The following is a 26,952-nucleotide window of genomic DNA, read 5'->3' as shown; positions in this document are numbered from 1 at the left end:
TGATTTGGTTTGCTGGAAATTTCTTTGGAAGCTCCTGAAGACAGGAGAATTAACAATTTCTCTGTCAGGCTTGCTGAAGAGTTGTCCTTAACCCCAGTTGTGAAAGTTGCAGTTAATGCCAAAGCTCCAAGAACTGGCCTCAGCAGTTCCAATCTGCCCTCACTTGAGGAGGTTTCCCAAGCCAGGCCCTTCCTAGAGCAGCAGGTGATTGATGGTGACTCAGTGTCTCCGTGCTGGTGGGACAGTTCGGTGTCTCAGTGTTKTGGGTGGCTCCGTGTCCCGGCGGCTGCAACTCCTTTGTTCTTCAAACTGGCTCAATCAAGCCAGCTTTGATCTGCCTCGGTGCAGCTCTGTGCAGAATGATACGCTTCACATCCTAGCAGGGCTCATTATTTGAGACTGAGTTTGATACTTATAAGGTGTTTTTTCTTCTGGACTGAATAAATTGGGCTGAGGAGAAGGTGGAATAATCTGGAAGGAAGCCAAATGCATTACCTTATTGCTATTACTATACTTTCTTGTCTTGTCAGCTTTCATGTATTAGTTACCAAACAAGACTCAGTATGGCAGATTGAACTATGGATTTCAAATATTAATTCCCTGTTTATTCCCCAGTGTGACCTTTTAGGGGTTTATTATGACAAGAATTAGTACTTTGCATTGCAATGTTGTCTGTATGTGTTTGTTCTTGCTCTTCATAAAGGAGAAACCAGAGTTTTTCATCTAAATAAGTTCACTCTGCCCATTTCTCTGCAACCTTCCTAGGTACTTCTATATTCCACCTGGGAGCAGGCCTGCTGAGTCTAGCTCTTCCGTGGAGCCCTCCAGAAACCAAGGACTGGTGATAAAGAGAGTTTATTTCCTTATTGGGTGCATTCCTGAAGTCAGTTAACATGGAGCTCTTAACAATGGCTAAGYGGGATTTATTTCCAAGCTCCATACTCACCAAAATGTTTTTGGAATACGCCAACTTCTTTGACCCAGTGGGTAAACAGACGTGTTAGTAAGGCAAAAATACCTGTGAAATGCCCCTTTTGCTGTGTCATTTCACCATCAGCCTATTGAGGAAGCAAACTGAAGGTCTAATCCAACTCCTAAATTTGATGTCTTTTCCCCTTCTTCTTCATTAGTGCAAATAAAACACCGTAGGTCACTCTGTGTGGGTCACGTCATACCATTTACRAGGGTTTGAGGTTTCCAGACACACCGTGAGTACCCTGTTCTTGTCTGCAGCAGAGCAGTTTGCTGAAGCCAGCTGATATCACACGAGGTCCTCTGTACTTTGTGCAGGTGTCTGGAGATGCAAATGGCATTACAGAAGTATAGCTTGAATAATTTGGGGTGCATGAGAATTTTTGCAAAAGTCAGTGCTGCGTTCTCCTGCCTGACTTTTTTATTGGTATGTAGTTAATTTACACCAAGGAGTTATAACTTGGAGCCTCCTAAGAGTTACTAAGTAGGTAAATTTATCTCTAAGTAATTACCAAAGGTGGAAAGTGTAAGTAAATATTTTCTGAGGTTTTCCATATTTTTATGTGTCCAAGAATAGAAGTTTCCCTGTATGCAAAATCAGATCTTTATTAAGAAATGAGAATGTGTTTTATGTTAGATTTTTATTCTGTAAAGTCATAGAGAATGGCAGATCTGGTTATGTTAGCTATTACCTGCACACCAGATTGGCTTTGGTAGGTTTTTCTTGAATGGAAGAATTTTTAGAATTATTTTTATGATTTCACAGCTTTAAATTTTGTTCTATTTCTGTATGGAACTACCAAAAGGAAGGCTAAAAGATGATTTCTTCTCCAGTCAGTTTTGATTAATCACAAAAAATATCACTGCAAAGCAGAGGAATTTTGAGCAGCAAGAGTATTTTCTTTTATAAGCTTAAATAAGTTTACAGCAATTTAGAGTGCTGAAATGGGCCATTTTTTAGTCCAAGTAGTCCAGGTAGCTACATTTATATTTCCTTAACTCTCTTAGGAGATTTCTCCCTTCAGCCTCTTACTCTAGKTCCCTTGATGCAATTCACCTACCCTCCTGTGCCATTACATATATTCATATTGTTCTGTGAAACAGAAGATGAAGATTAAAAATTGCTATGATGTATTGATCTCCATGCATCATAAATATTATGCCAAGATAGTTTGACAAAGCATGTTTGTGTAGGGCACACTGCACTAGGATGTCAGTCCGTGCCTGAGTTGACAGGCTTAATTAGTGTGTACATGTCTCTCAGGATCCTTTTTTGTCATGCAGAGCGTGGCTGTTGTGTCACCCAAYGCCCCTGGCACGGGGTGTGACTGATGGGCAGGTGCAGGAGCTGTGGTACAGTGGGTGCTGCTTCGTGAGGCTGTGCGTGGGGAGTATTTTCATGGGGAGTGTTTTCATGGTGCTTCTTGGAGTGTAGCCCCACTTGATGACACATGGGACAAAAACATGGTGTCAAACGTTTCATTCATTGTCCTTGGTCCTCACAGCTCTGCTCTGTCACATTCCCTGGCACATGGGGATAGCAAGGGCAAGGGACAGCACAGTGCAACACGCTCTGAATGTATGAGATCTGAGTTGTTGAAACCATCTGTAATGAAACACAGTTGTGTGTTGAAGGTTCAGTGAGGGAAGTAGCTCAGGTCTTCATGTAATTTCAGGATGTCACTGTACAGATACATAATACTGAAAATCATGAGAATTGTTCTCAACTGCGTCTCTGTGCATCAGTGAAAGTATGCCTAGGGTACTATTTGAACTTCAGTTTGAATGTTTATAGTTTATGGTAGTGTAGCCTGTTTTATATGTGTAAAATGATTCTGAACTTGGTTAAAATTACATTTCCTGATTATGTTTTTCCTTTGAGAGTAACTAGAGCATCAGAGGACTTAACATCATTGTTTACAATATTGTTCTAATTACTGCAGTTTGTAAATAGGAAGAGGTGAAGAGAAGAGCAGTAAAAGGTGAAAGTACACAAAAGACTGCTTTGGAGCTGAGAAAAAGGGACTGTAACTAAGAGCTACATTCGTGTTCTTGATGTCCAAAAGAAACAGCCTTACTGGCAAAAATTCTTTGTGAAAGCCTGGCACACACTGAATATGACTGCAATGAGATGTAAGTYGTGTGTAGACATTGTCCATATTTTTATGTGATGCTGAACTCAGGAGAATGCCAATATATTTAAATTACATGACACCTTCTGTGAAACATCACAGTAAAAAGTTTTCAGGATGTATAGGAGAAGGGCTACCTGTTCCTCCTGCTTTGCTTTCTTGATCTTTTTTCCTTTTCTTGAGAAACAGTGATTATTTTAGCAATCAAGAAAGCAGGATGAGTGCCTAATTTAATATGCCTTCTAAAATTAAAGTCCCAGTAAACAAACAAGAAAGTGAAGGCTTTTGCCTCCTAGATCAAATCATTCCAGMACAGATCAGTAGTCCTTATAATTTGTCCTTTATTTAGAAGCTATTTTGAAATGAATTGTTTTAATGAGAGTACTTTTGAGTTTGAGGCTATTCTCTCAAATCTATTACATTTGAAGTTTTATGCTGGCATGCTATAATAGAGAGAATACAAAATGTAATTGAAATGGATTCTGAGTGCATTTTCTAAAGGCAGTCCCCACAGGCAAGTTTAAAGGTACTCAAAAAGTAAGATAAGATGAATTGGTGCTGCCTCAGCAGCACTTTTGACAAAGTGGTTTACCCTTTTTATTGAGTACCTTTCATCCCATTCATAATAGAAATTGTAGCAAGAGAGTGTGAACTTTTGCCTAGCACTTCCAGGTAAACACCAAGTATACAGTAAAAGCCACTGGGAGCTGTGRACTTCCTGAGTTTGTGTGTCTGTGGGAACTTGCCACTAAATTTGTCTCCCCAAAGTATTGTATTAACAGGAGGTCATATTAATGTAATGACAGGGATAACATGAATATAAAAGGAAATTTATCAGATATCATTTGTAGGGGGTCATTGGATTTGCAAAATCCTTGTTATTCATGTAATGAAAAATGGGAAAGGAATGTGACTTGATTTTCAGATATTTAGGTTGAAAAATCAGTAGTATTAGCCTGCTCTATGCAAGGTATGGGATTTTTGTTTGATTTTAGTGCTTGATAAGTTAAAAAGGTAATTTTTTCTGACAGTTGAAACAGGAATCTTCATGTTTAAATGCTGTTAACATTGAACAAACACATCCTAAGAGGAGACATTCCTCCAGTCAAGACTACAGAAGCAGGCTTGTTATAGTTATTCACGTTTAAAAATAAACGAGCATCATATCACATTTGAGGGGGTCCAGTAGTTCATGAGTTTCGAAGCCAAACTTCCATGACTTCCAGTTTTATCTTTTTGTTGTGTGAGACATATATTTTTCCACCTCGTTAACTCATTTGATCCTTCAATAGTTACCTAAGAGGCCATAAACCCATAATGGCAAACTACCTTTGAGAGATTACCACTCTCTAAGTAAACACATGTTCTGATTTGAGAGCCACCAGCTGCTTATGAGTGTAATGTTTAACATGGCATGCAAATAGAGGAAGTGTTTCCATGTGAAATCAAATTATATAATAGTAGTAAAGAAATGTGTGGCCAGATTCTGTGGGGTTTTGAGCTGATTTTACAGGGACTGCAGGAGATTAATTTTCATCTAATTACTAGACTATGGAGAGATTACCTATGGAAAAAGCCAGTCAATATGCCAAGACCAGGTTTGTATTCCTGTGTGTTCAGTGTCTTCTTGCAAAGGATGGTATCCACCCCTGGATGAGAAGTTCACTGCGGTGCCAAGGAACACATCCTTGCATCCCACTGTACTGCCCCAGCTCCTTTTATCTGTCCTGAGTTTGGGTTGGTTTTGTTTGGTTGTTTYGGGTTTGTTGTGGTTTCTTTTGTCAGATGACTTAATCAGTACGAGTTGAGAGGTTATTATGTCAGTGAGTGAAATACTTTGTGCCCTGATTTCGAGCCTTGTTTTCACAAGGAAAATGGGCAGATTACAAAGTGTGTGAAAGAGAGGAACAGTAAAGGGTTCACCTGTGGAACAGAGTGCGTTGTGGTATGTAATTCTCTACAAGAAGGTATTAAATGGTAGCTTCGTTATCTAATCAGGTACACTTCTACAGTGTGAATTACGTGAGAGGTTAAGTGACTTTACCTGTCTCCAAAGCTGGGAAAAACCACTGGTATGTTAAGGTGAAGTTTATCACACCCTAATATAAACAGCTAAAAGAGGATAAGTGCCTCTTTCAGGCAGAAAGCCCACATGATGTCACAGATGCACAGAATGTTCTGAGCTGCAAGGGACCCACAAGGAAYATCGAGCCCAACTCTTAAGCCCATAGGGGGGTTGAGCCCCCAACTTTGTTGTTATTAGTACTGTGTCAAACCTCCCAGTACCCCCATCACATCTCTGTAGACACATGGACCCAAAAGCTGGCTACCTTTGTACTTTTTCCACCCCAGACTGGTGTGATCCATTGGCATACACAGACTCCTCTGACTGAAATTCTTGTCCATGGCCCAAAGTCATTGGCAGGTCAGCTGTGAAGCTGCAGACACAGTGAGGTTTCTGGGTGAACTGGAAGTTAAGAGGTTAGCTCAGTTTCTTTATAGCAGCGGAACACCTCCCAAATACGTGTAACAGACACCCCCTGCAATATTCTCTGTTGATATACTTTAATTGGAAACCTATTTCAGTCAAGACGACTCTCCCCACCCCTTTCCCTGTCTTAGGTAGAGGACTCTGGACTGATTACCTTGGATGTTGTCCTACTGTCTTTCCTGGAAGCATATTTAATTCTCTTGCCCCACGTTTAACCTACCCACATACAGTGTGCTGACTACTTCATGTTTCAAAAATCCATGGAAATATTTCACCATAGACAAAGCAAGTTTTGCCAGCATTTGTGTGAGTTTTGGGCGAGCCTGACATTCTGTTCAAGGTCACAAACTGTTGCAAAAACAAAGCTTTTGCTTTTGGATCATGAATCCTTCATAAATGGTTCGGCTAAAGTCTAACAAAAGCCTTTGCTTTAAGAATCACAGGGAGAGAGTAGAGAGTTACCTAAACAAATTAAATTTTTTTAGAAATCTGATTTGAAGTACTTTAAAGAAAACTATTTTTCTGGTTTCATTTCCAGGAAAATGAGGATTCAAGTATGTTCAGACTTGTTACCCAAAAGCCAAGATACAAGAAATTATTGAAAATTATTCATGTTTTAAAAATTCATAGAAGTGTTCTGTAGTAGGTATGAGTGAAACACAAGCCTTAATTGCAAAACTTTAAAAACTCAAGTTTTTCAGTTTCATTTGTATCTTGTCTTATTTATTTAAATTGTTTTCTGAAAATCAGGACAAATAAAAAKCTATACTTTCTGCAGAAAGACATTTCATATTGGTTACCTAAAGAGTTTTAGTATGAATGCAAAACCAGGGTCGGTTTCAGTTCCATTTCTACYTCATTGGCATATTACAATTGAATATGATTGCTTGGAAGTACAGAAATAATCATATTAGTGAGAAAGTAGGTAGCAGTTGATTTTTCTTTTATAATTAAAGAGAAAAATAATGAAAGAGAGTGGAATGGTATTGCAATTCCTGCTTGAAACCCCTGGTGCCTTTTCTGCTTAACTTGTATTCAGCTTTTTATACAATAAAGACTTAAGTATTTTTTTTCAAATATATAGCAAATAGTGCTACAAAAAAGGAATGGCAAAGTGTATTCAGAGGCAGCTAATACACAGAGAAAAGGTGATGATGGTGAAAAGGGGGATACTTTGGTAGCAATGAGAGTAGGGGAATCTTTTTGGAGCTCTGAAAATAAACATAGGGAATGTTAATGGCAATGAAGAAAAGGAAGGAGACAGATGGTAAAGAAACTGTGACTGTAAGAAAAAAAAGTGCAATAGAGAAGTGAAACAGAGTGAAGATGAAATGCAGAGAGTCAAGACTGCTGCTCTGTTCCATCAGGTTCATGACTGTTTTCTTTTTTATGAGGGAAGGCAGAAGAGAGATGATCAAAACCCACATAATTAAGGACAAATTTAAGGAAGAAAGAGAGGTCAAATAAGTAAAATACTTAGGTTCTATCATTAGACCTTCTTGAGTATTTTGAGTAGCCTTGGATATATTAAGCATCTCTTGGTTCTTAGAGGCTATTTTCTGTCATGCTTTATTATCTTCATTGTTGTTAATGATTTATCAAATTATTCTGATAACAATTAATCTTCACAGAAAAGACCTGGAGTGTGAAGTCCATTCTCAGGTTTCCTATTTTAATAACAAGACCATATTTCCTGTTCACCCTGAAGCTCTCCTGGCTGTATTCTTCCATACCAAGCCCAAAGGTACTATGAGGGCCATCCCTTTACTGCTGAGGTAGATGAATGTGGTGTTTACACTGCAAAAAATGCAATAGTTAATAAATGCATAGTTAATAAAAATGGTGTCTTCTCCTTGAGTGTGCAACTTTACATTTCTTAGCTCCTGATACTAGAARCATCCACAAAAGTGATTAATGTCTGTGGGAACTGTAGGGGCTTTCAGAATGAATAGTTACATCRGGCTTCTCAATTTAAGCATTTAGAAATAGATATGTTGAAGAAAATCCAGTGGCTGCTTCATACTTCACTAATATGCTGGGTCTTGTGCCGTTCAGCATCATCACATTAGGTTTGTTCCTGGCTTGATTTCACTTCCTGCATTAAATGACAGCAAGGATGTATTTGGACCAGCCCTATGTACTTTTTTACAATAGATCATGAGTGTTCCAACAAATAGCATTGTGTGTCTATTGGACTTCATTACTCTGTTTACGCCTTTGAAAGAAATTACTAAATATTTTTTAATTATTATAATTACAGCCTGCAAAGTTCTTTGTCTGCTCCATGCCATGTTTTATCCTGAGGTGAAGGGTAGAGGAGAGCAGAAGGGGAACTCATTARAAGTCTGATTAAAATTCCATGTTGACACACCTGCAAAGAAATATATCTGATGAAATCCCACTACCATTTAAAACAATGGGAACCCTAGAATGAATTTCAGTAGGGCTAGGATTTTACCCTATTTGCAGGAGAAGACATGCTGGACCCAGTTCTTCACCTGGGTTTTTTTTTTTGGAAGAAGTAGAATCAGGAAACAGCAAGGGCACTGGCACCATTAAATGCTGCAGTACTGGCAGAAATGGGGAAGAGCTGAAATCAGGTCAGGGATCTGGATACTTCACCATGCAAACCCCAAAGTTAAGGCAGAGACACTGGGTAAATGCCAAAGTTACACACGAATAACATGACTCCTATGTGCATAATGAGACCCCAAGTGATCTGTCTAGACTGTCTCAAATAAATGCCAGAAAATATTATATGCCAGAATTTCATACCCTCTCTCTAAATACTTCATGATCTATAGGAAGGTGATTTTGTCACATTCAGAGAACATTTCTTTAAAACTGTTGCTGGCAATGTTTTTCACATTACTATTTCTGCGAATACTTGAGCTGTTGTGTTAGTACCAGGGATTTGCTTGTGTGACTCCTTTTACAAGAGGCAAATAACTAGTTAATGTGATAATAATCTAAAAATCACCTGCAATAGATTTTCCATACATAAGAGCATCTTGATTTTAAGGTCAGAATCCTCTAAGTCAGGAAGTAAATGCTATTATCAAATTAAAGGGTTGTGAGAATCTCCCATTTCCTGACAGACCAGGCAGTCAATTTCTAATTCTTAAGTGGCTGGACCCTTCTTCTGTCACTGTTCCAGGTCTGAACAGCATTGTTCACTCTGTTCCTGAGGTCAGGGCAATTTGCAGGGGAGGAAGAAGGAAACATTTCTCTGGACAGATTATTTATTTATTTATCTATTTATCCTGCAAAACCTCAGAGGCCTGGAATGCCAATACTCTGCCCAACAGAGAATGATCAGCCATCAAAATCACAGCAGGGGTCATCAAAATTGGATTGTATCTGACTTCGTATGAAATATGAACTTACAGACAGCAGCTCAGTTTACCTCAATCCAAGGTGGWATTGCCCTGAAAGTGTTCATGTGTATTCCAGTGCAGAAGCCACAGGATTTCTGGGGGTGCTGCAGAGGGCATGCAGACAGCTGAGTTCCTGCCTGCCTCTTGGCTGCCGGGGAGACCCCTAAACAGGGTACCCCTTCCCAAGCACTGCCTGAAGATTGCTCTCAGAAGCTCAGTTTCTGAGGGAGAATGCATGCCACCTTTCTCCCCCAGAAGCTGCACTGAAAAGATGTGCAATGCATGAGAACACTGGAGCTGATTTTGTCTGATACCAGGTGCCTTGGTCAGCTTCCTTGGCATGGGGATCCCTGCCTTGGGAACGGGAAGGTSTGCACAGGGAGTTTGGTGCTGCTGAGCAGTGAGCACAGGCACCGGGAGCTTCTGGGGTAGTCAGGGGTTCCTGCTGCATGGCACAGTGCCCTGAAGTTGTATCCCCTGGAAGCCTAGATGCTGTGAGGCTCAGGGAGCTGATCCAGCCTGTGTTTCTGGGAAAAGTCCCCTGGAACTGTATCCGCCACAGTGACAGTGGTGTCACTGGATTGGCTTACTGATCTAGGTCAGGTAAAGCTTGAAGGCGGAATTATTATTTTTTATTAGAGCAACTCTAAAAGTAGAAAAACTAGACAGCCTTCAGGCACACAAGCCTTCCTCCTTGTCTCCACTTCCATGAATTTCTGTGGCTTGCACTGATCATCAATTTCAGTGGTAAATGCTCCTCTCAAGAAAATTTCTGTATACCCCTGTCAATGGGACATGASGGTGTCCTTTTCTGCTTTCTCTGTCTCCTATGGTAGTGAAATGGTATTTTGTACTTTAATCGCTGGCTAAAGATTCGTTTCTAACACAGTCATGAGTTTAAGTAACTTATAGTGCAAGCAGTGGAAATTGGTTCCCAAACCTTTTGCAGACCTTGAGCATTCCTGGCTAGGAATTTAGCCAAACCTTTTTTAATGAATCTGCCTGAAGTATAAATTTCTGGGTTTTGAGGAGCTCAAAAACAGAGTTTGCTTCTTGCTGTCCCTAGCTTCAGCAGCAAGTGCATTTATCTTTCGCTGACTGAAAACTTGAGCAGTTAATGTCTTACATTGACATTGTATGAAGGTACATTCCTTGCTTTTATGGAGATTAACTATTCAGACAAATATTTGTTCTTAAGATCTTGCAGTTAGTGATTGCTTTCTGCAATGGAATCCTATCACCCTTTCTGATAACACAAACAAATGAAATAAATATAATTCTATGGGACATTTCTTTTTCATAATTGCTGTCCAACCTGTCTGTACACCATTGTACTCTATGCTTATGGATGTACACTACATCCAGTCTTGTTTCTTGGCTAATTCTTGGAAAATACTGATTCTTGAAAAAATTAACAGGACATTTCCAAGTTCCCAGACAAAGATTATACGCTGCTGGGTGAAGGTGGAATCATCCTGAGTGGAGGCCAACGAGCACGAATCTCACTGGCAAGGTGAGTGTTTTGCTTTTCAAATAGTGTACTATTTCATGTATATGGAATGTATTATGACTAAGCATTTAAATATATGTGGACTAAGCCCTAAATAAATATCCCCCAGGTATATCAGGAACTTGATTTTACTCTCAGAAATCTGAGTTTTGCTATGCAATTTTGTTAATGATAGACTTGTATATTAACTTACTGGATTTTAAAAGTTTGTTGTCAGACAAATGCTATGGCTTAGCATAAAATCAGTCTTTCCTTCCCTGTTGCAAGATGCTTTTGGAAATTCAGACCTGTAAGTGTAGTTTTCTATGTACTGAAGAAACCCATAGAAAGGTAGAAATAAATATTCCAGGATCTTTCCCTGCTATGACCTTTCTTCAAAGAGGTTTATATATTGATCAACTATATACTCCCTGCCTGCAAGTAAAAAAAAAAAAAAAAGAAAAAAGAAAAAAAAAGAAAAAGAAAAGCTAAGATCCAAAACATTTTGCTAACACTTCAGGGTTTCTCTCTGTCATTACAAGAGAAAGTGGAAAGCAGTGGCTAGTTAGTGCCTATGAATAACTGCATTGTCTGTTTGACCTTCCTTGTTAGCAAGTAATTCTGAAGGTCTGCAGAACAATAACACAGGTGTTTGTCTTATAAATTAGCTGTGTGTTTCAGCAGAATCACTTAACTATTGTCAGAAATCCGGTAATGACAGCTCTGATGTGTAAATGGCCCCATTTATTTCTGTGCCAAGTGCAAATTGTGTTGGTTCCCATGCTCAGAAACGCTGGGTAGAAATAGAATCACATTATAGTGATCCGCACTGGCGTCCCATGAAAGATGTGCATGTCAGTGTGAGGCCAAAAGATGGGATCATTAAAATAGAGAATCTTGCAGTGTGGGTTTGTGAGACTGAAGAGGCGTATGGATGGTTCTGGTTTATGCAGTAAGAGGAGAGAGGAGGGGAGGAGCAGGCCAAGCTTTCAAAGCATGTAAGCCCAAAACAACAAAACCCACTCAGATTTTCATTTAAAATTCAACTTACATGGACTATTTCCTAGATGCTATGGATTATAATGTCTGTCACTTTTCAGATGGTCACAGCTCATTTTCTGGAGGTTCACAGAACTTAAGTATTTATTATCAGCTGTACAATTGTAATTTTCAAAACAATTAAATACCATAAAGGCAGTGACTGTTACATTTTGTTCAGGCTTTAGTCCAAGCTCAGCATGCTGCAAGGTGTGCAGGTATTGAGGTGTGGGCTGCAGATGAAGCTCTGAAAAGTTAGAGGAATAAATTTAGGATGACCCTGAGTTGTACCTCGATGATAAACTGGACATTACTTGCTTGGACTGGCTGCATAAATGTATCTGGTGYAGATTGTGCAAGGTCAAGTGAAATGAGAATCCATCATGGGGTGACATCAACCAGCTGACATGAGGAGCAGGCAGAGATTGTGTGAGTCCATCTTTCCTACAGAGCACTGTAGTGCCTGCAGCTGCAATTGGGGCAAAGGAGGGACCAAAGGGAAAAAAACAGTGCACGTCCTGGATTTGAGCCAGATCATTGGCCTGGTACCTTAAAGCCAGTCATTTTGTAGCTACTAAGTCCAACACACAAATTATAGCAATTAAACCCTGCAAACTTCTTGCTGATAACAGCACCCAGAGCAGTATGAGTTTTTGTTGCTGTGAAGCCACTACATCACAATGTATGGTCAGTGAAATCCAGAGTGTCAGAGGATTTTTCAATAAAGTTGCTTAGTTTATTAACATAATATGCTGTTATTGAAGGCTTCTTCTCTTGGTGGTTAAATATTTTCACACTGATTAACATATTAAATACAGAAATGCMGCTAACCAGATTTCCTTAGTAATTATAATCTGATTGATATCACATAATGATTTTCRGTCTCACAGAGGAAGGCAGGGGGTCTTTTTGAAGTTCTATTCAATTTTTTTTTTTTTTTTAAATTTCTTAACCAGAGGTTTAGGTCTCAGTGAGCAATGTCAAAGTACACATAGYTTAAGATCCTTTTTGATGTCTTCAACTGAAAGTATTGTACAGTCCCATTTCAAATAGTGTTTGCAAGACCATGCCCCACTGGTACACTTCTTTTTGCTCACCATTTTTGAAAAAGTACTTCCAAAACTAAGTGCTGAGACCTAAGTATTTTCACATGTTTGCATATATGCAATATTCTCTCAAGCATCTATAGATATTACAGATACTAAATTCCCATTGATTGCACATTGATGGGGACTGCCAGATTCAGCCCATAAACAGATCTTTAGGGCAACCTGTGGAAAAGACATGTTTTGTTTCATTGCACAGAAATTAATRGAAATTAATTGAGTTTGTAATATGGTCTGCAGCAAGGAAAGACTTTATTGAAAAAATGTCTTATAACTAAACACATTTTTGTGTTAAACTCCAGCTCCAAATTGATGCTGTGGAAAGTCTGTTCATTACAAGATTTGAAGTATTCTTCTTTAATTATATTTATATGTTTATATAAATTTATAAGAGATGTGAAATGAAAGTTAATGTCATTTCCATTTTCTCTGTTCAGAGCAGTGTACAAAGATGCTGATTTGTATCTCCTGGATTCTCCTTTTGGACATTTAGACATTTTTACAGAAAAAGAGATATTTGAAAGGTATTGTATGTTTYGTAAGATTGTATTTAAGAATCTCACCAAGCAGCACAAAATAAAATGAACTGTTTTTAATTACAGGACAAAACTACTGAAGTGTTCAAAATTATACCTTTTGGGGATGTTTATTTTTAGGGGTTCTCACAGTATTTTGTATATTGTGAGTATTGTGTGTTGGTGGTAGGACAGCGCACTGTGCAGGGAACAAGCCTGGGCCAGGTAAAAGCATTACTGCTCCCTCCTCCATCTCAACATATTGAGCCTGCTGTTGTCTCCTRCTCCCAGTCTCATGACTTTATATCTGACACATCTTTGTACCAAAAAAGCTTTCACTTTAAAACAATTACCTGCTTTTAAAGTATAATTTTTTACAAAAAAAGCTATATTTTGTCCTGTTTTTCTAATCACTGAACATGGAATCACCTGAAACTGCCTGCTGGAGCAGGTTTGCCCAAGTCAGAGACTTTTCCTTTATGAAAAAAGGCTTTTCCTTTATGGAAATAGTAAGGACACACACATCCATGACCTTTTCAGCCACTGTACATTTGAAGTTTTGAAATTGAAGTTTTGAAACTGAAACAATACTTTTAAGTTTGGTAGCAACAGAKTTGGGTAATCCCAAGATGAAAATAAATACTTCATGATGAACTGTGCTTTCTGGATTGACCAGAAAATGATTAAATTTCACCCCTTCTTTGGTTGCTGTGATAAAGTACTCACCCTTTACACATCTCAGCTTTACCATCTCCTTTGTGGTTTGAGGGAGCACCCAAGACTGCTCATACTGGGCAGGTAAAAGCAAACTGAAAGGGATAAAAGCATCATTTAACCATGAGAACAAAAAAGTCTAAATGTTCACACTTTCATCTTTTACAGCTGTGTGTGCAAGCTGATGGCAAATAAAACTAGGATCTTGGTTACTTCAAAACTGGAACACTTAAAGATTGCTGACAAAATACTAATTTTACATGAAGGGAGCTGCTATTTCTATGGAACATTTTCTGAACTTCAGGGTCAGCGGCCAGACTTCAGCTCAGAGTTGATGGGATTTGATTCTTTTGATCAGTTCAGTGCAGAGAGAAGAAATTCAATCCTCACTGAGACTCTCCGGCGATTTTCCATTGAAGGAGAAGGCATGGGACCACGAAATGAAATAAATAAGCAATCTTTCAAACAAAAGTCAGATTTTAATGACAAAAGGAAGAACTCCATAATTATTAATCCCATTAGTGCAAGTAGGAAGTTCTCAGTAGTGCAGAAGAATGGGATGCAGGTCARTGGGATCGACGATGGCCACAGTGACACAGAAAGGAGGCTCTCGCTGGTGCCAGACTTGGAGCAGGGGGACGTGGCTGTGCTGAGGACTGGAATGCTGAACACTGACCATCTGCTGCCAGGGCGCAGGAGGCAGTCGGTGCTGAACCTCATGACCAGCAACTCTGTCAACTACGGACCAAACTTTTCCAAAAAGGGAAGTACGACGTTTCGGAAAATGTCTGTGGTGCCTCAGACAAACCTGTCTTCTGAGATCGATATCTACACCAGGCGTGTGTCTCGAGACAGTGTCTTGGACATAACTGATGAGATCAGTGAAGAGGATTTGAAGGTGGGTGTTGATTTACACTYGCCTTGGGTTTGGTTATGGTGATGGTTTAGTGCAACATACTCTTCATCTATTTTTCTACTTGACTATTTCCTTCCTAATCCAGTATTTCTCTCTGGAATATGTTTTTTTAATACCTATAAAAATTTTAAACTCAACTTGAAATCATTGAAATCCTCAAAAATTTATTTAGCCTTGCTTTTTGTTCATTTTAGAGAGCTATCTATAGGAAACTTGAATACAAAATTTCCATCTCCTGCACTTTACCTTTCAGATTGCTTATGCTAAAATAAAATTTGAAACCATAACTTGGAAAAACATTATTGTAAAACATTTATGTAAAATTCGCCTTTGAAATGTTAAGGTTCATGGAAAAAAAAATGCATTTGAAATAATAGCACTGTTTTTAAGATTGAAATTTGATCAAATTTGATAAATTTTTCAGACGGCTTAGTTCTTGTGTCTGATGCAGAAAATGAATGAAGGAGTAAGCTTGATTTTACTCTGGTTTTATGGATGTGCTGAAAAAAACAGAAGGTTGCATTTTATATCAAGAACTGGACCAAATGTTTTTTTTCCTAATACTTTCAAGTGGTCATGATGGACTACTTGCATTTTCAAAAGTGACAGCTGATTTTGTCAATATAGGAAAATTTTCTGGAGGAGTTTCCTAGGTGGAAACAGATTTCCAAGAAAAATTTAAATTCATAATTTGCTGAAGCACTGCCCATTTTTTCTTTTGAGCTCAGCAGAAAAAAACCCCTCAGATTGTTTACAAATTTACTTTAAAATCACAATAATAGTCTCCATTGAAAGAAAATAGCTATTGATTAATAGATTTTGATTCTGGGAGTGTTAGTCAAATCTTAGCTTCTTTCATTATTGTCTGAACATTTCAAATAATCTCTAGATTRTATTTTTATAGCAAAGATGACTCAACCAGTTAGTATCTTCCCCTCCAGCCATTATCAGCCAATTTAATGCTTCAGCTCAATTATTTGCAGTGAGTTAGCAGAAAGAATGATAGCATTCACCTGTCAGAAATTCTCATACAGAGATCAGATATTATTATCATTCTTACTATTTTCTTACTGATTTTTTGACAGGAGTGCTTCACTGATGATGCTGAAAGCATGGGTACTGTTACTACATGGAATACATATTTCAGATACATTACTATCCACAAGAACTTGATTTTTGTTCTGATTTTGTGTGTGACTGTCTTCTTAGTTGAGGTAAGAAAATCTGTGYTTGGTGTCATGTTACAACAAATGTTGTTTGGTCAAGCTGCTCTTTGTGAAAAATGTGTAAAGCATCAAGACAAGCTCAGGTATATATCACTTATTGACAACTGCTGTTAAATTATATTGTGGTTACTTTTCTTCTGCTCAGGTGAGCATTTCTTCACTGAAGTTAGTGGCCAACTTCTCAAATGATCCTGGTTATTTTCTGCTATGTGGTACCGTAAATAAGAATTATTGCCCTACACAGGTCTCTTGTTCACAAGTTACTAATCTTGTTCACAAGTTACTAATCTTCCATTTTCCATTAAGAATTATCTTTGCAGAGCCCTGGGGAGTTAACAACAATAATTGCCATAATTTTTTTGATGACCACATACATAAATTGTGTAAAATTGCTTTGAAAAATGAGTTACTAGCTCTGCTCCCAGTGAAAGAAGAGTGGTGAGTAAGGCAGAGAGCTGAACCCCTCTGAGGGCAGTTAAAGATGAAAGGGGTATTCCTGCAGAATGACGAGAAAACCTTTTCTGAGGATGGTGCTAAACGCTAGAAAAAGTACTGAAGAACCTTTGGCTGTTCCATGAACATTTGACTGTTTTTCATAAATCAGAAAGGGCCTGATTTTTGCTTTGTCTTTCCATTTAGGAAGGACTTTTAGCATATAGAATCTCATGTTGTCCTCTTCTATAGTGAATATCCTAAATCAAGTTTTTTTGAAAGGGAAGGAACATATTTCATTGTGGGAAATCAATGAGACTCTATTCATATGTCAACTTATATGGTGTGAATTTCTCTTGGCATTTTCCAGCATGAACTGAATGATGAGAACAATCCATTAGGAATATAGGACAAGTTTCTGGCTGATTGTCAGCAAAGGGTTTTTAGCAATTCTGGGGTGGGATTCAAAATTCTAGTATCATCATAGCTTGAGATAGATGTGATTGATGGTATTCTGAATTTACACTAATGTCATGTTGCAGGTGATTTAAGTTAGTTCTCTTGGACCAGGAATAACTCCTGGAGCTTAGAGCTAGTTTAACATCCTAAATTTTAAAACCATCTCCAAAAGCATGACAGTATCTAGATACATAGCTATTCTTATAAGTTTTATTTTCAAGGTAGTGGAAAATGGCTGTGCAAAGAACAGCAAAGCTGAATGCGAGTTTTAGAAGCAAAGGAAGTTTTAGCTGTGAGGTATATCAGCTTTATTCCTGTATRTTCAGCATATATTTCTAACCTTGATTACACATTTTTGCTTTTATTTTAGACTAACTCTTTTTTAAACAATTCAAGATCCTCATCCTCTAAGTGAAAAAAAAAATATCTTATGACAAAGGATGTTTCCATACAATTTAAACCTTGCAGTGTGACTATTGTTGAAGTAAAAGCCTATTGATAAATGAATGGCCTGGAAGATATCCAGCTRTAGCACAGTCTTTAGCAAACATCTGTGTGTGAGCTGAAATACCATGCCAAGTGTTTATGTGTCCTGTGCTAACAGTTTGTACCCTTCCAACCTTAGACAATGAAGAGTGGCTAGTGATGAACATCCAAGTAAAYTGAAAGTGGGGTTTTTACACTCTTCAGAACTGGGTGGGACTATTGGTAAATTCTAGAGATGCTGTTTTAGATTTTGAATGGTTGACTTTGTATTGCAAATTCCAAGGTTAGTTCACACAGACCACCATAAACAATCAGTTGTCCATATTTCCTAGGTTTGCGAGATGCATGTTGTGTAGCTCACTTAAGCAGCTCAAAACTGTGTCTCCTAGATGTAATATGCAGGGACTAAGGTTGCTGAGCTGGAAAAGAGCAGTTTTGACAGAAAACACAGTAAAAAGCTTTGTGAAACTATTCTGTGACAATATTACCTACCATCATCTTCACAGGTGAAAAAACTCCTCTGTTTCAAGGAGTCGAGATGAGAACAGAATTCTGTTGGGAGTTGTAAAAATAGTATTGTGAAAGAAGGCTGATTCTTACAAATACCTAAATTCAGCACCATCATGGTCAGTCTTGAGTTATTTACTGTGAGACCTACAAGTTAGTGGCTCCCAAAGAGAAGACTTCACTCATGTGTCAGGATAGTACCACAATACATTTCTATACCAGTGACATAAAAATGTAAGGGAAGAAAATGTAAAAACTGTTTCAACCCTTAGAAGAAATGATCATAGTCAGAAATAAAGCAAACTGAAAATACAATAGACTAGATTAAGATCACCAGTGGACAGACAAGACTATACATTTCTAAACTCTTGCTGAACGCTGAACCATCTCTCAACAGAAGAGTTTAATTCTACATTTAAAAAATATAACAATAGTTTATGTGGGAAATTATGTCAAACTAAGCTGCCAAGCAATATTTGTCAAATGGATCTACCAAATGTAGATATCAGCTAGCAAGAAAAACAATGCAAAAATAACTATGTTAAAGATTTGACATTCATATTTGAATGCTTTGAAGATACTGACAGACTTACTCTTCTAGGTTCATTAAAGATATTAATCATTAAAATCTGTTAAGGCATACAGTTATCATTAGGAAGGCATTAGCAAGCCTTTGTTAATAGTACGGCAAAAAAAAATACAAGAATATTTAGGCACTTGAGACCCTGATTGTAATACAAGTCTAAATGAAGCTTTCCTGGTGGGATGCAATAAATTGTTTCCGTGGAGAGAAAAGCAGATATTGCAAAGCTTTTGATTCAGGTAAGTTTGACTTCCACCCATTTATTATGCTCCCTTTAAAAACAAGTATAAAGTTAATGAAAAAAGAAAAGTGAGAAAAAATACATAAAGTGGTAAGACAAAATCTGACTCTGTTTTCTTTGGTTACAGGTAGCTGCTTCTCTTGCTGGGGTATGGTTTCTTCAAAAGTAAGTAGCGGTGATAATTTATTGAAAAACTAGGGACTCCTTTATAACAATTTTTTCTGCAAATAATGACTAAATTCTGCCAGAATTTGATGTGGATAGTCACTATCTTATATTCAACAAAATGGTTCATAGATGGATGATCTAAATACCTCGTGTAGGTGGCGTCTTAGGCTGGTGCTTCTGTAAGAGATAGCAGTCAATGGTTGTGCCTTTTTATTGAGTGCACAACTGTACACAAGATTTTCCTGGGTCAGCTCACTCTAGGGATGCAAGGACCTGATTATCTTCAATATACCATGATTCAGAGGCACCAGATAGGACTTTTGCTTAGGAGCATTTTAAGGGAGCTGTTTCTGTAAGACCCCAATTGTAAACTTCCTCTGCTCATCTGTGAAAAATTCCCAGAAAATACAGGGTCAGCAGCAGAAGGTTGAAAGCACCGAGCAGTGGAAAAGCCAGTGACTCTTCCTGGGCTGATGCTTTTGATCCCTCTTTTTGTCCTGCAGCAGTGAGCCTGGGTGTTTGAGTATAGAAGCCTGTGGTGACTTAGGTCTAACTGGAGGTGGAATGATTTATGTTGATTGCCATCTATGTTAAGTCACTAAGGGGTTTGATTTTCATAGTGTACCTAAAGCATTTTACTTCCATAATAATTCCGTTTTTTCAAAACTAATTTTTCTGCTTAAAAGAAGTGTATGTATTTTCCTTTGTTAGGTTAGGTTTTTGGGCGATTAAACAGAAAGKAGATTTGCAAGAGACTATCGGAGCAATTAATAATTTATATTTCATACATACATGTCAATATTTTAAAAATTACTGGAAGTATCTATAGCTAACCATTAACATAGTTTTAAAACAAATGAACACTGGAGTACTGTTTGATTTGTTTGGTAGATAAAAGAGAAAAAGCACACAATTTCCAGTAATGCATTTATTTTTAATTTCCATCACAACAGGACAGCTTTGAAGGCAAATTCATCACAGTCAGAAAACAGTACCTCTGACAAACCTTCTGTGATTGTCACTGACACAAGCAGCTACTACATCATTTATATCTATGTGGGAGTGGCAGATACCCTGCTTGCCATGGGAATCTTCAGAGGTTTGCCCCTTGTGCATACACTTATAACAGTGTCTAAAACCCTTCATCAAAAGATGGTGCATGCAGTTCTTCATGCACCTATGTCAACATTCAACTCTTGGAAAGCAGGTAATTGAGATGGGAGCTGATTGACTCATCTATGCATTTAATTTCAATTAAATGGTTTTCATTCTGTCAAAGGACACTGTTGCCTTTCATTTACATTTTCAGTCAAGCGGAATGTTAGAAGTTTGCCACATAAGGTAATTTGTGAATCTTTTAATGAAACTTGATTGCACTTAAGTGTGACATATTTCAGTTGTCAATTCTGATTCTGAAATATCACCCTGGAAGCTGGAGAAAATAAACTGTTAACTGTTCTAGGCAATAAAAGTAGAATAACTTCTAAAGAATAGACTTTGTCAAAAAGTGTGATAGAAGAGATATAGTCAGCTATGTCATGAGTGACAAGGAGTCAGATGTGGATGATAAATAGTATTTTTTTCATGAATAGTCCTACTAAAATGGTATAAAGCATCACTTAGTGTGAATAATGGTATGCATATTCAAATTTGGGAGCTGAGATAAAGCTCATTATATAACTGGTGCAACAAGTTCATATCCTGCTGCACATGAAATTCCTATCTCATATGTTTTTTACTGATAAGTACTAGATTAYAGGAGATGCTGCTAAATGATGACACTACAATGGGCTTCTCTTTTATTTTCCCTTATATTCTTAACTTTGTTGTTACATGATGTTTAATACAGTAATTCTACTCAGAAATTAAGAAATTAGTTACAAAGCTGTGCAAATGCTGATGTGTAAATTATCTGTGTATCAGCAGGGCCTGCTGGATAAGGGGTGCAGACCTTATGCTTGTGCCTCTTTTTGCCCATTTTAGTTGTTTCTTTTKTAATGTTACATTTTCCTGTTAGTTTCTAAGAGCTGAAACAGGAGCTACGGGTTGTGTATCCAAATTCCTCCATGGGGAAAGAATCTGTAGCTCCACTAAACWGTAATGGCATTGTTTGTACTTGAAAAAATCTTGTACTTAATGTTTTGTATTCAGAAGAAGTTGTACCTTTCGTTAAAGTAATAAATGTGGGATTTGGAGGGTATTAAAATGTTTGAATGTTTTTTTCTTCTTCTTAATCCATAGGTGGTATGCTTAACAGATTCTCAAAAGATACAGCAGTACTGGATGACTTACTTCCACTTACAGTATTTGACTTCATTCAGGTTTGTAGAACAAAACTTGCGACTTTTGCTGTCTTATAGCAATTAATRTTTCAGCTGTACATCTTGTAAAAGAAATAATATTAATTTTTTTCAAACCATGTGTCTATTTACATAGCTTCTTATCCTGTAGGTCAACTTTATTGCTTCATTTTTGAGTGCTTGCCTCTATGTGTAATTACCTCCACTGTTTATGCAAACTRCTCTTACTGCTAAGGCTCAGAAATATTTTTGTCCTGCAGTTCCCCTACAGGACAAGCATCCCTGCTGTTGCCCACATTCAACTATAAGTGACAAAGGGCATTCCTTAGCTTCTTGCAGTTATCATGGCTCAAGTTTGCTATTTTTTAATTCTTTGATTGCATTCAGTCACTTTCATAACTTCCCCTCTTTAAGCTCTTTTGTTCCCAGTTTGCTAGCATCACCCTTAGTTTACTTCTCTTCTGTTGAATATGTTCTTGGCTTTTCTGTCCCTTTATTTCTATGGAAATGCGTTAAGCTTTCCCTTAGACCGAACTGGTTYCCAGAACATTTTTAAAATAAAAGCAAATCTTCCCTGGCCCTCCTGTTCCTCTCTACATTATTTAGGTGTATGCAGGCCCAACTTAATCAACCCAAGCACTTTGCCATACAGATTGCCTATCTCCACCCGTGAGCTTGCCTGCTTTACAGCCCCTACCCCTATCAAGATTATCTGATAAAGACAGAATTCCTTTCCCTATAGCTTTGTAACTATAATAATATAATGTATCAAGTAACTATAATAATAATAATATACCAAGTAATTGATAACTTTGGCTTATGACTTCAGAGAGGGCAGTGCAGCTTGACATAGAGAGGTTCAAGTTTATTACAGCTTTACTTCATGTCCTGCTGATGTCATGAAGAGTTGCAGAATGAGCAAACAGGGACACTGGGACTCTCTGAATCAGCAGTATGATGTTCAATGTGAGCAGGAGTCACTACTGTCTTTTCTGATACAACCATTTTGTTTCTGATATTTTGGATCTAGCATGGAGATGTTATTCCAGAATAATGTTAGTTTGTCTCTACATTTCAAACTTTCTACAAGAAACTGACTAGTTTTTAGTGTTTTCAAGAATGAAAAAACATTCCAGTATTTGGCTCTTCTGTTCTGCTGCCTTTCAGAGGTTTAGCTATGCSCCATTGTCCCATAGGTTCATCTTTCTCTCCTCAATCTCAACTGCAGAGACTTCTAGACATGCATGATAAGCTGTGCTGTCTTTCCATGTTCTTCTGCTGAAGATCATTGAACTTACCCCCTGTCTTGAATTATTTTAACAATCATTCTTTCACAATAAATTCCTTCTGATCCTTCATAGATTTAGACTTCCATGGACTCTGCTAAYGAACAAAGCCAGATTCCTCTTAAAGGTACAGAAAAGTTATAGACAGGACCTTTTCCTTCTGCTGATTGTGGAAGAGTCATAGCATGAGGAAGGGATGTGTGGACCGAGGATCTGGAAGCTCTCCAACCCCTCTGTTCAAAGCAGATTCAGCTAGAGGGGTTTGCTCAAGGCAGAGCTGCATTTTAGATATCTCCAAGTTCTCTGAGTAATGAGTTCCAGTGTTTGACTATCCCCATGATAGAAGTGCTTTTTCTTATGTTTAAATGGAATTTTGTGCATTTCAGCTTGTGCCCATTGCCTCTTATCTTCCCAGTTTGTGCCACTGAAAAAAATTTGGCTTCAGCACATGTGGTCCCCAAGAAATACCTAGTGGTATTTATATAACAAGAATGTATTTTAATTATATAAATTATTAAAAACTGCCCCTAAGCCTCCTCCTAAGGAGGTCCTTGTTTCTTGGAGATTCTTCATGAGAGATGCTGCTGGCACAGATTGCTTGTCCCTAAGGTTTAAGATGGTCACACTCAAAAGTTCATCGTGAACTCACTGAACACTTATCCCTGTGGTCATGACTGGTTTCCCCTAAATGRTGAACTCCTCCTGGCTAATCAAACTGGCTGCTGCAGTCGTTGTCACCCTGAATACTTGCTGAGTTGCTCTGTCTACTAACACCCTCACTTTCCAAACTGGGGAACAGTTTGGAAATATAATTTATATTTTTTATTATTATTAATATTTTTATAATTTATAATTTGGGAATATAAATTCCCCATCTGGCCTCTGTCCAGGGCTGAAAGCTCAGTATCTAGGGTGACAGCAGCACAGCACTGTGGCTCTGAACTGGGCTGCATGAGCCCTCTGCTGCCATTGCTCAACTAGATGCCAATAGAGTTGGTTTGTGGTTGAGATTTTTTCTTCTGCCTTTTTAGAGAAAGTCTCATCATCTTCTGTCTAACTTTAGACTTTGGAGTTTATGAGATAAGACAGATTTTCATATTCAACTTTATAGTGAGATAACTGTGGGACTAGCAGTTAGAACAATATGGCATTAYGGTGACCTTTACAAAATTTGAGCAAATGATGGAAATGGGAATTATAACAGTCACTGAGTGGCTATAATCTCAAGTAATGTGAGAGCTGTATAACTTGGCTCAATAACAGTTTAACAACTCATTTGCTTCTTAACAATTAGAGAGAGATACAAGAGTTACTAATTTCTGCAGTTGGAAATAAATGAGTGAATACAAATCCATTCTTGCATTGCCGTGGACCAGTACTAAACAGCCCAAGCTGTTACCAAGCATAACCCACACAAGTATTACCCCCAAATGAGGAAAACAGTGAAAGAAATCAGAGAATTATCCAATTGTTTTGGCTAGAACAGACATTAAAAATCATCTAGTTCCAGCCCCCTGCACAGGCAAGGACACCTTCCACTAGATCAGGTTTCTCAGAGCTCCTTTCAACCTGGCCTTGAACACTTCCACAACTTCTCTGAGCAACCTGTTCCAATGCCTCACCACCCTCACAGTAAAGGATTTCTTCCTGATATCTGATCTAAACCTGCTCTCTTTCAGTTCAAAGCCATTCCTCCTTCAGCTAGTTCAGCTGTAATGTAATTTTTTTCATAAAATGTCATGTTGTTATTGCATTGCTCAGATTTCTGATGAAAAAAAATCATCTTTTTTTCAAGGTAGGAAACTTACAAATTGCTTACCTGTTCATGAAATACCTCTAACTTGGAATACTGGGAATTTAAATACTTCCTTGAGTTTATGTGGATATAGTAGCAAGTGCACCAACTGTGGCTTTCTTCCTAATGTGAAATTAGTTTTGCTTTCCATCTGTTTATTTGCTGACTGGTCATTTGCAGTGGTGTTTCAATGTAACATTCATTATTTTGTCCAAATTGTCCATCTGCAGTTGGKTTATGCTGGTAAGTTTGCAGCTTGAAGTAGTTGTTGAGTGTTTAAAGTAACACCCTGATACAAAGCAGATCTTTGCTATTATATGTACACTGATATACTTGATTTTCATTAAATTTAGGTATGAGACAAAAACAGTCAGCGTTCTTAAGTCTCTTCTAGAATAAAGATGGAGACCAGATTTAGCTAAATCTGTCTGGAGCTACTGGGGATGAGGTTGTAAAATGGTAGTAATATCTGGTAGGCTAAATAGATTAACTCTGAAACAATTTTGCTCCTTTTGAGTCATCTGACACCTTTAAACACCTTTTTATTTCTCCTGAAACTGCTAATTTGTCATGCCACAAGTTCTTTTCATTTTATTTCCTGTTTTCTGCTCAGGACAAGCAGTAGTGCTAGTTTCATATATGGGTTACAGTCCCTTGAGCAAGCAGAAGAGTACAATTGCCACTTTTTCTGATCCTCGGCAAGACTGCTTTGCCCTGAACCTGCAGGAGACTGTCACTCAGCTCCTGGCAGTCCTGCACACCTAATCTAGAGACAAGACAGGGACAGCACTGGTAGGTTTGGTAGGTGGATGCAGATGTGACAAGTGTCATTCTTACAATTTACAGGGGAGAATGAGAACTTAGCTGCTATTGCTTTTGTATAGCATATTTTGGAAGCCTGCAATGCTGATTGTACTAGAGAAAACACTTCTTCCATCTATTAGAAAAGATGGCAGCTTATTGCAACAGTTTATGGATGTGATCCAAGTAATTTGTGATCTTTCCATGGAGGTTTGTTCTCAGCTGCAAATCTTCTTAAGATTAGCATTGATGTTTGTTGAAACAATACATAGTTGCCATAGGAAGGAGATTCATCACCAGCCTCTAGTCTATAAAATGACAAGTTTACTATATCAATAGTATTTTTCTTTCATTCTACAGTTAATACTGATTGTGATTGGCGCTATAACAGTAGTCTCAATATTAGAACCCTACATCTTCCTGGCATCAGTGCCTGTGGTAGCAGCCTTTATTCTGTTAAGGGCATACTTCCTCCACACTTCTCAGCAGCTGAAACAACTGGAATCTGAAGGTAGGAGCAGCAAATTGGTAGACTTCTAAATCCACAACAAATCAATTGAGAAGTGATTCACCCTTTCTCCTCTATTTTGCCGCTTCTCTTGCAAGSTGACATTGTCTTTGGGAGCAGAACACCTACCTCCCTAAAGCCAGGGCTGTTATTGATCCAGCCAATACTGAGTGCTCTGCTGCCAAAGAGCAATAAAAAAGGCTTTTTTAAAAGATGGGCTTTACCCTCACTGCAGCTGAAAACAAATGAAGTCCTGACATACAGTTTTCTTGAGAGTAACTGTAACTTGCAAAATTGTGGTCAGACTTGGTATGTACCCTTTGAGTTTTTCCTTTGTAAGAAAAGATTTCAATGGATATATCTTGATCAAAAAGAGCTCTTATTTCTGAATAAGTTATTTGATTATATTTCTTCCCTTTCCCCTCATTAAGAGACTAAAGTGTTCCAAATAAACTTGAAAACCTTATTCCGAAGTGCGAATTTGCAGAACATGTACTGTTGTCTGGCTTTGCAGCAAACTGGCAGATCCTCAACAAATCAGTCCTGAATTTTAGACAGTGGTGGTCCTCTTCCCTTTTATTCAAGTGTAATTCTGGAGTTCCTCAGATCTAAATTTAAATTTCTTTGATGTTCACAGGGATCCAGCATTGGCTCTCCACTTTTTATGTAATGCAAGATCTGCTTTAAATTACCATGTTACTGCAGTTGAATCCAGAGCAATAAAGTACTCTTAATTAACTCAAAAAGGTTAATATAATGGAGTTATCAAAATTGCAGGAGTTAATTTTGGCTGGGGAGGAGCAGTCTTTCTCTCATGGCATCTTCCAGAAGGCCAGAAGCTTCCCCAAGTACACATGAGACAAGTAGTTATGAAGAATTATTATAGTTATGAAGAAATATTGTGATCCCTTCCTGTCAATACATTGAATGCAATTTCAACCCAATCTTGCAAAAACTGTTGTTGTGTATCCTTCGTTAGAATGACTTCAGTGGTGTACTTTGACAGCATATGTAAATTGCACACTGACAGTATTTATGCTGCTGTGAGGTAGAGCATGGGGGGAGGTGTGCATTATATCAAAGGCATTTGCTTATGCATGTTTATGTTGTTCTAATTTAAACGCTTTACAGCTCGGAGTCCAATTTTCACCCATCTTGTTACAAGCTTGAAAGGGCTGTGGACGCTGAGAGCCTTTGGGCGACAGCCRTATTTTGAGACCTTGTTTCACAAAGCTCTGAACCTACACACGGCCAACTGGTTCCTCTACCTGTCAACGCTGCGCTGGTTCCAGATGAGGATAGAAATTATTTTTGTTTTCTTTTTTGTTGCTGTGGCATTTATCTCTATCATAACTACAGGTATGGTGACTTTGCCCGAGTACTGAAATGGAAGTGTGCTGCTTCTCTTTA

General features: G+C 38.1%; 1 protein-coding gene across 1 annotated transcript in view; it reads left to right on the top strand.

The window, feature by feature from the left end:
* CFTR (CF transmembrane conductance regulator) overlaps positions 1-26,952 on the top strand; it is an 87,092-nt gene that overhangs the window by 35,031 nt on the left and 25,109 nt on the right. Inside the window, exons 14-22 of the mRNA XM_057390465.1 lie at positions 10,391-10,485; positions 13,043-13,129; positions 14,003-14,732; positions 15,836-15,964; positions 18,812-18,849; positions 19,806-20,059; positions 21,094-21,173; positions 25,395-25,545; positions 26,674-26,901. Coding sequence (XP_057246448.1) covers positions 10,391-10,485; positions 13,043-13,129; positions 14,003-14,732; positions 15,836-15,964; positions 18,812-18,849; positions 19,806-20,059; positions 21,094-21,173; positions 25,395-25,545; positions 26,674-26,901 — 1,792 coding nt within the window. The remainder of the gene's footprint in view (positions 1-10,390; positions 10,486-13,042; positions 13,130-14,002; positions 14,733-15,835; positions 15,965-18,811; positions 18,850-19,805; positions 20,060-21,093; positions 21,174-25,394; positions 25,546-26,673; positions 26,902-26,952) is intronic.

The sequence above is a fragment of the Malurus melanocephalus genome, unplaced genomic scaffold (assembly GCF_030028575.1).
Source record: "Malurus melanocephalus ecotype Western Australia unplaced genomic scaffold, MMel_1.1 scaffold_27, whole genome shotgun sequence".
Lineage (NCBI taxonomy): Eukaryota > Metazoa > Chordata > Aves > Passeriformes > Maluridae > Malurus > Malurus melanocephalus.
Note: the sequence above shows the minus strand (reverse complement) of the source record. Positions and strands in the feature narration are given on the sequence as shown.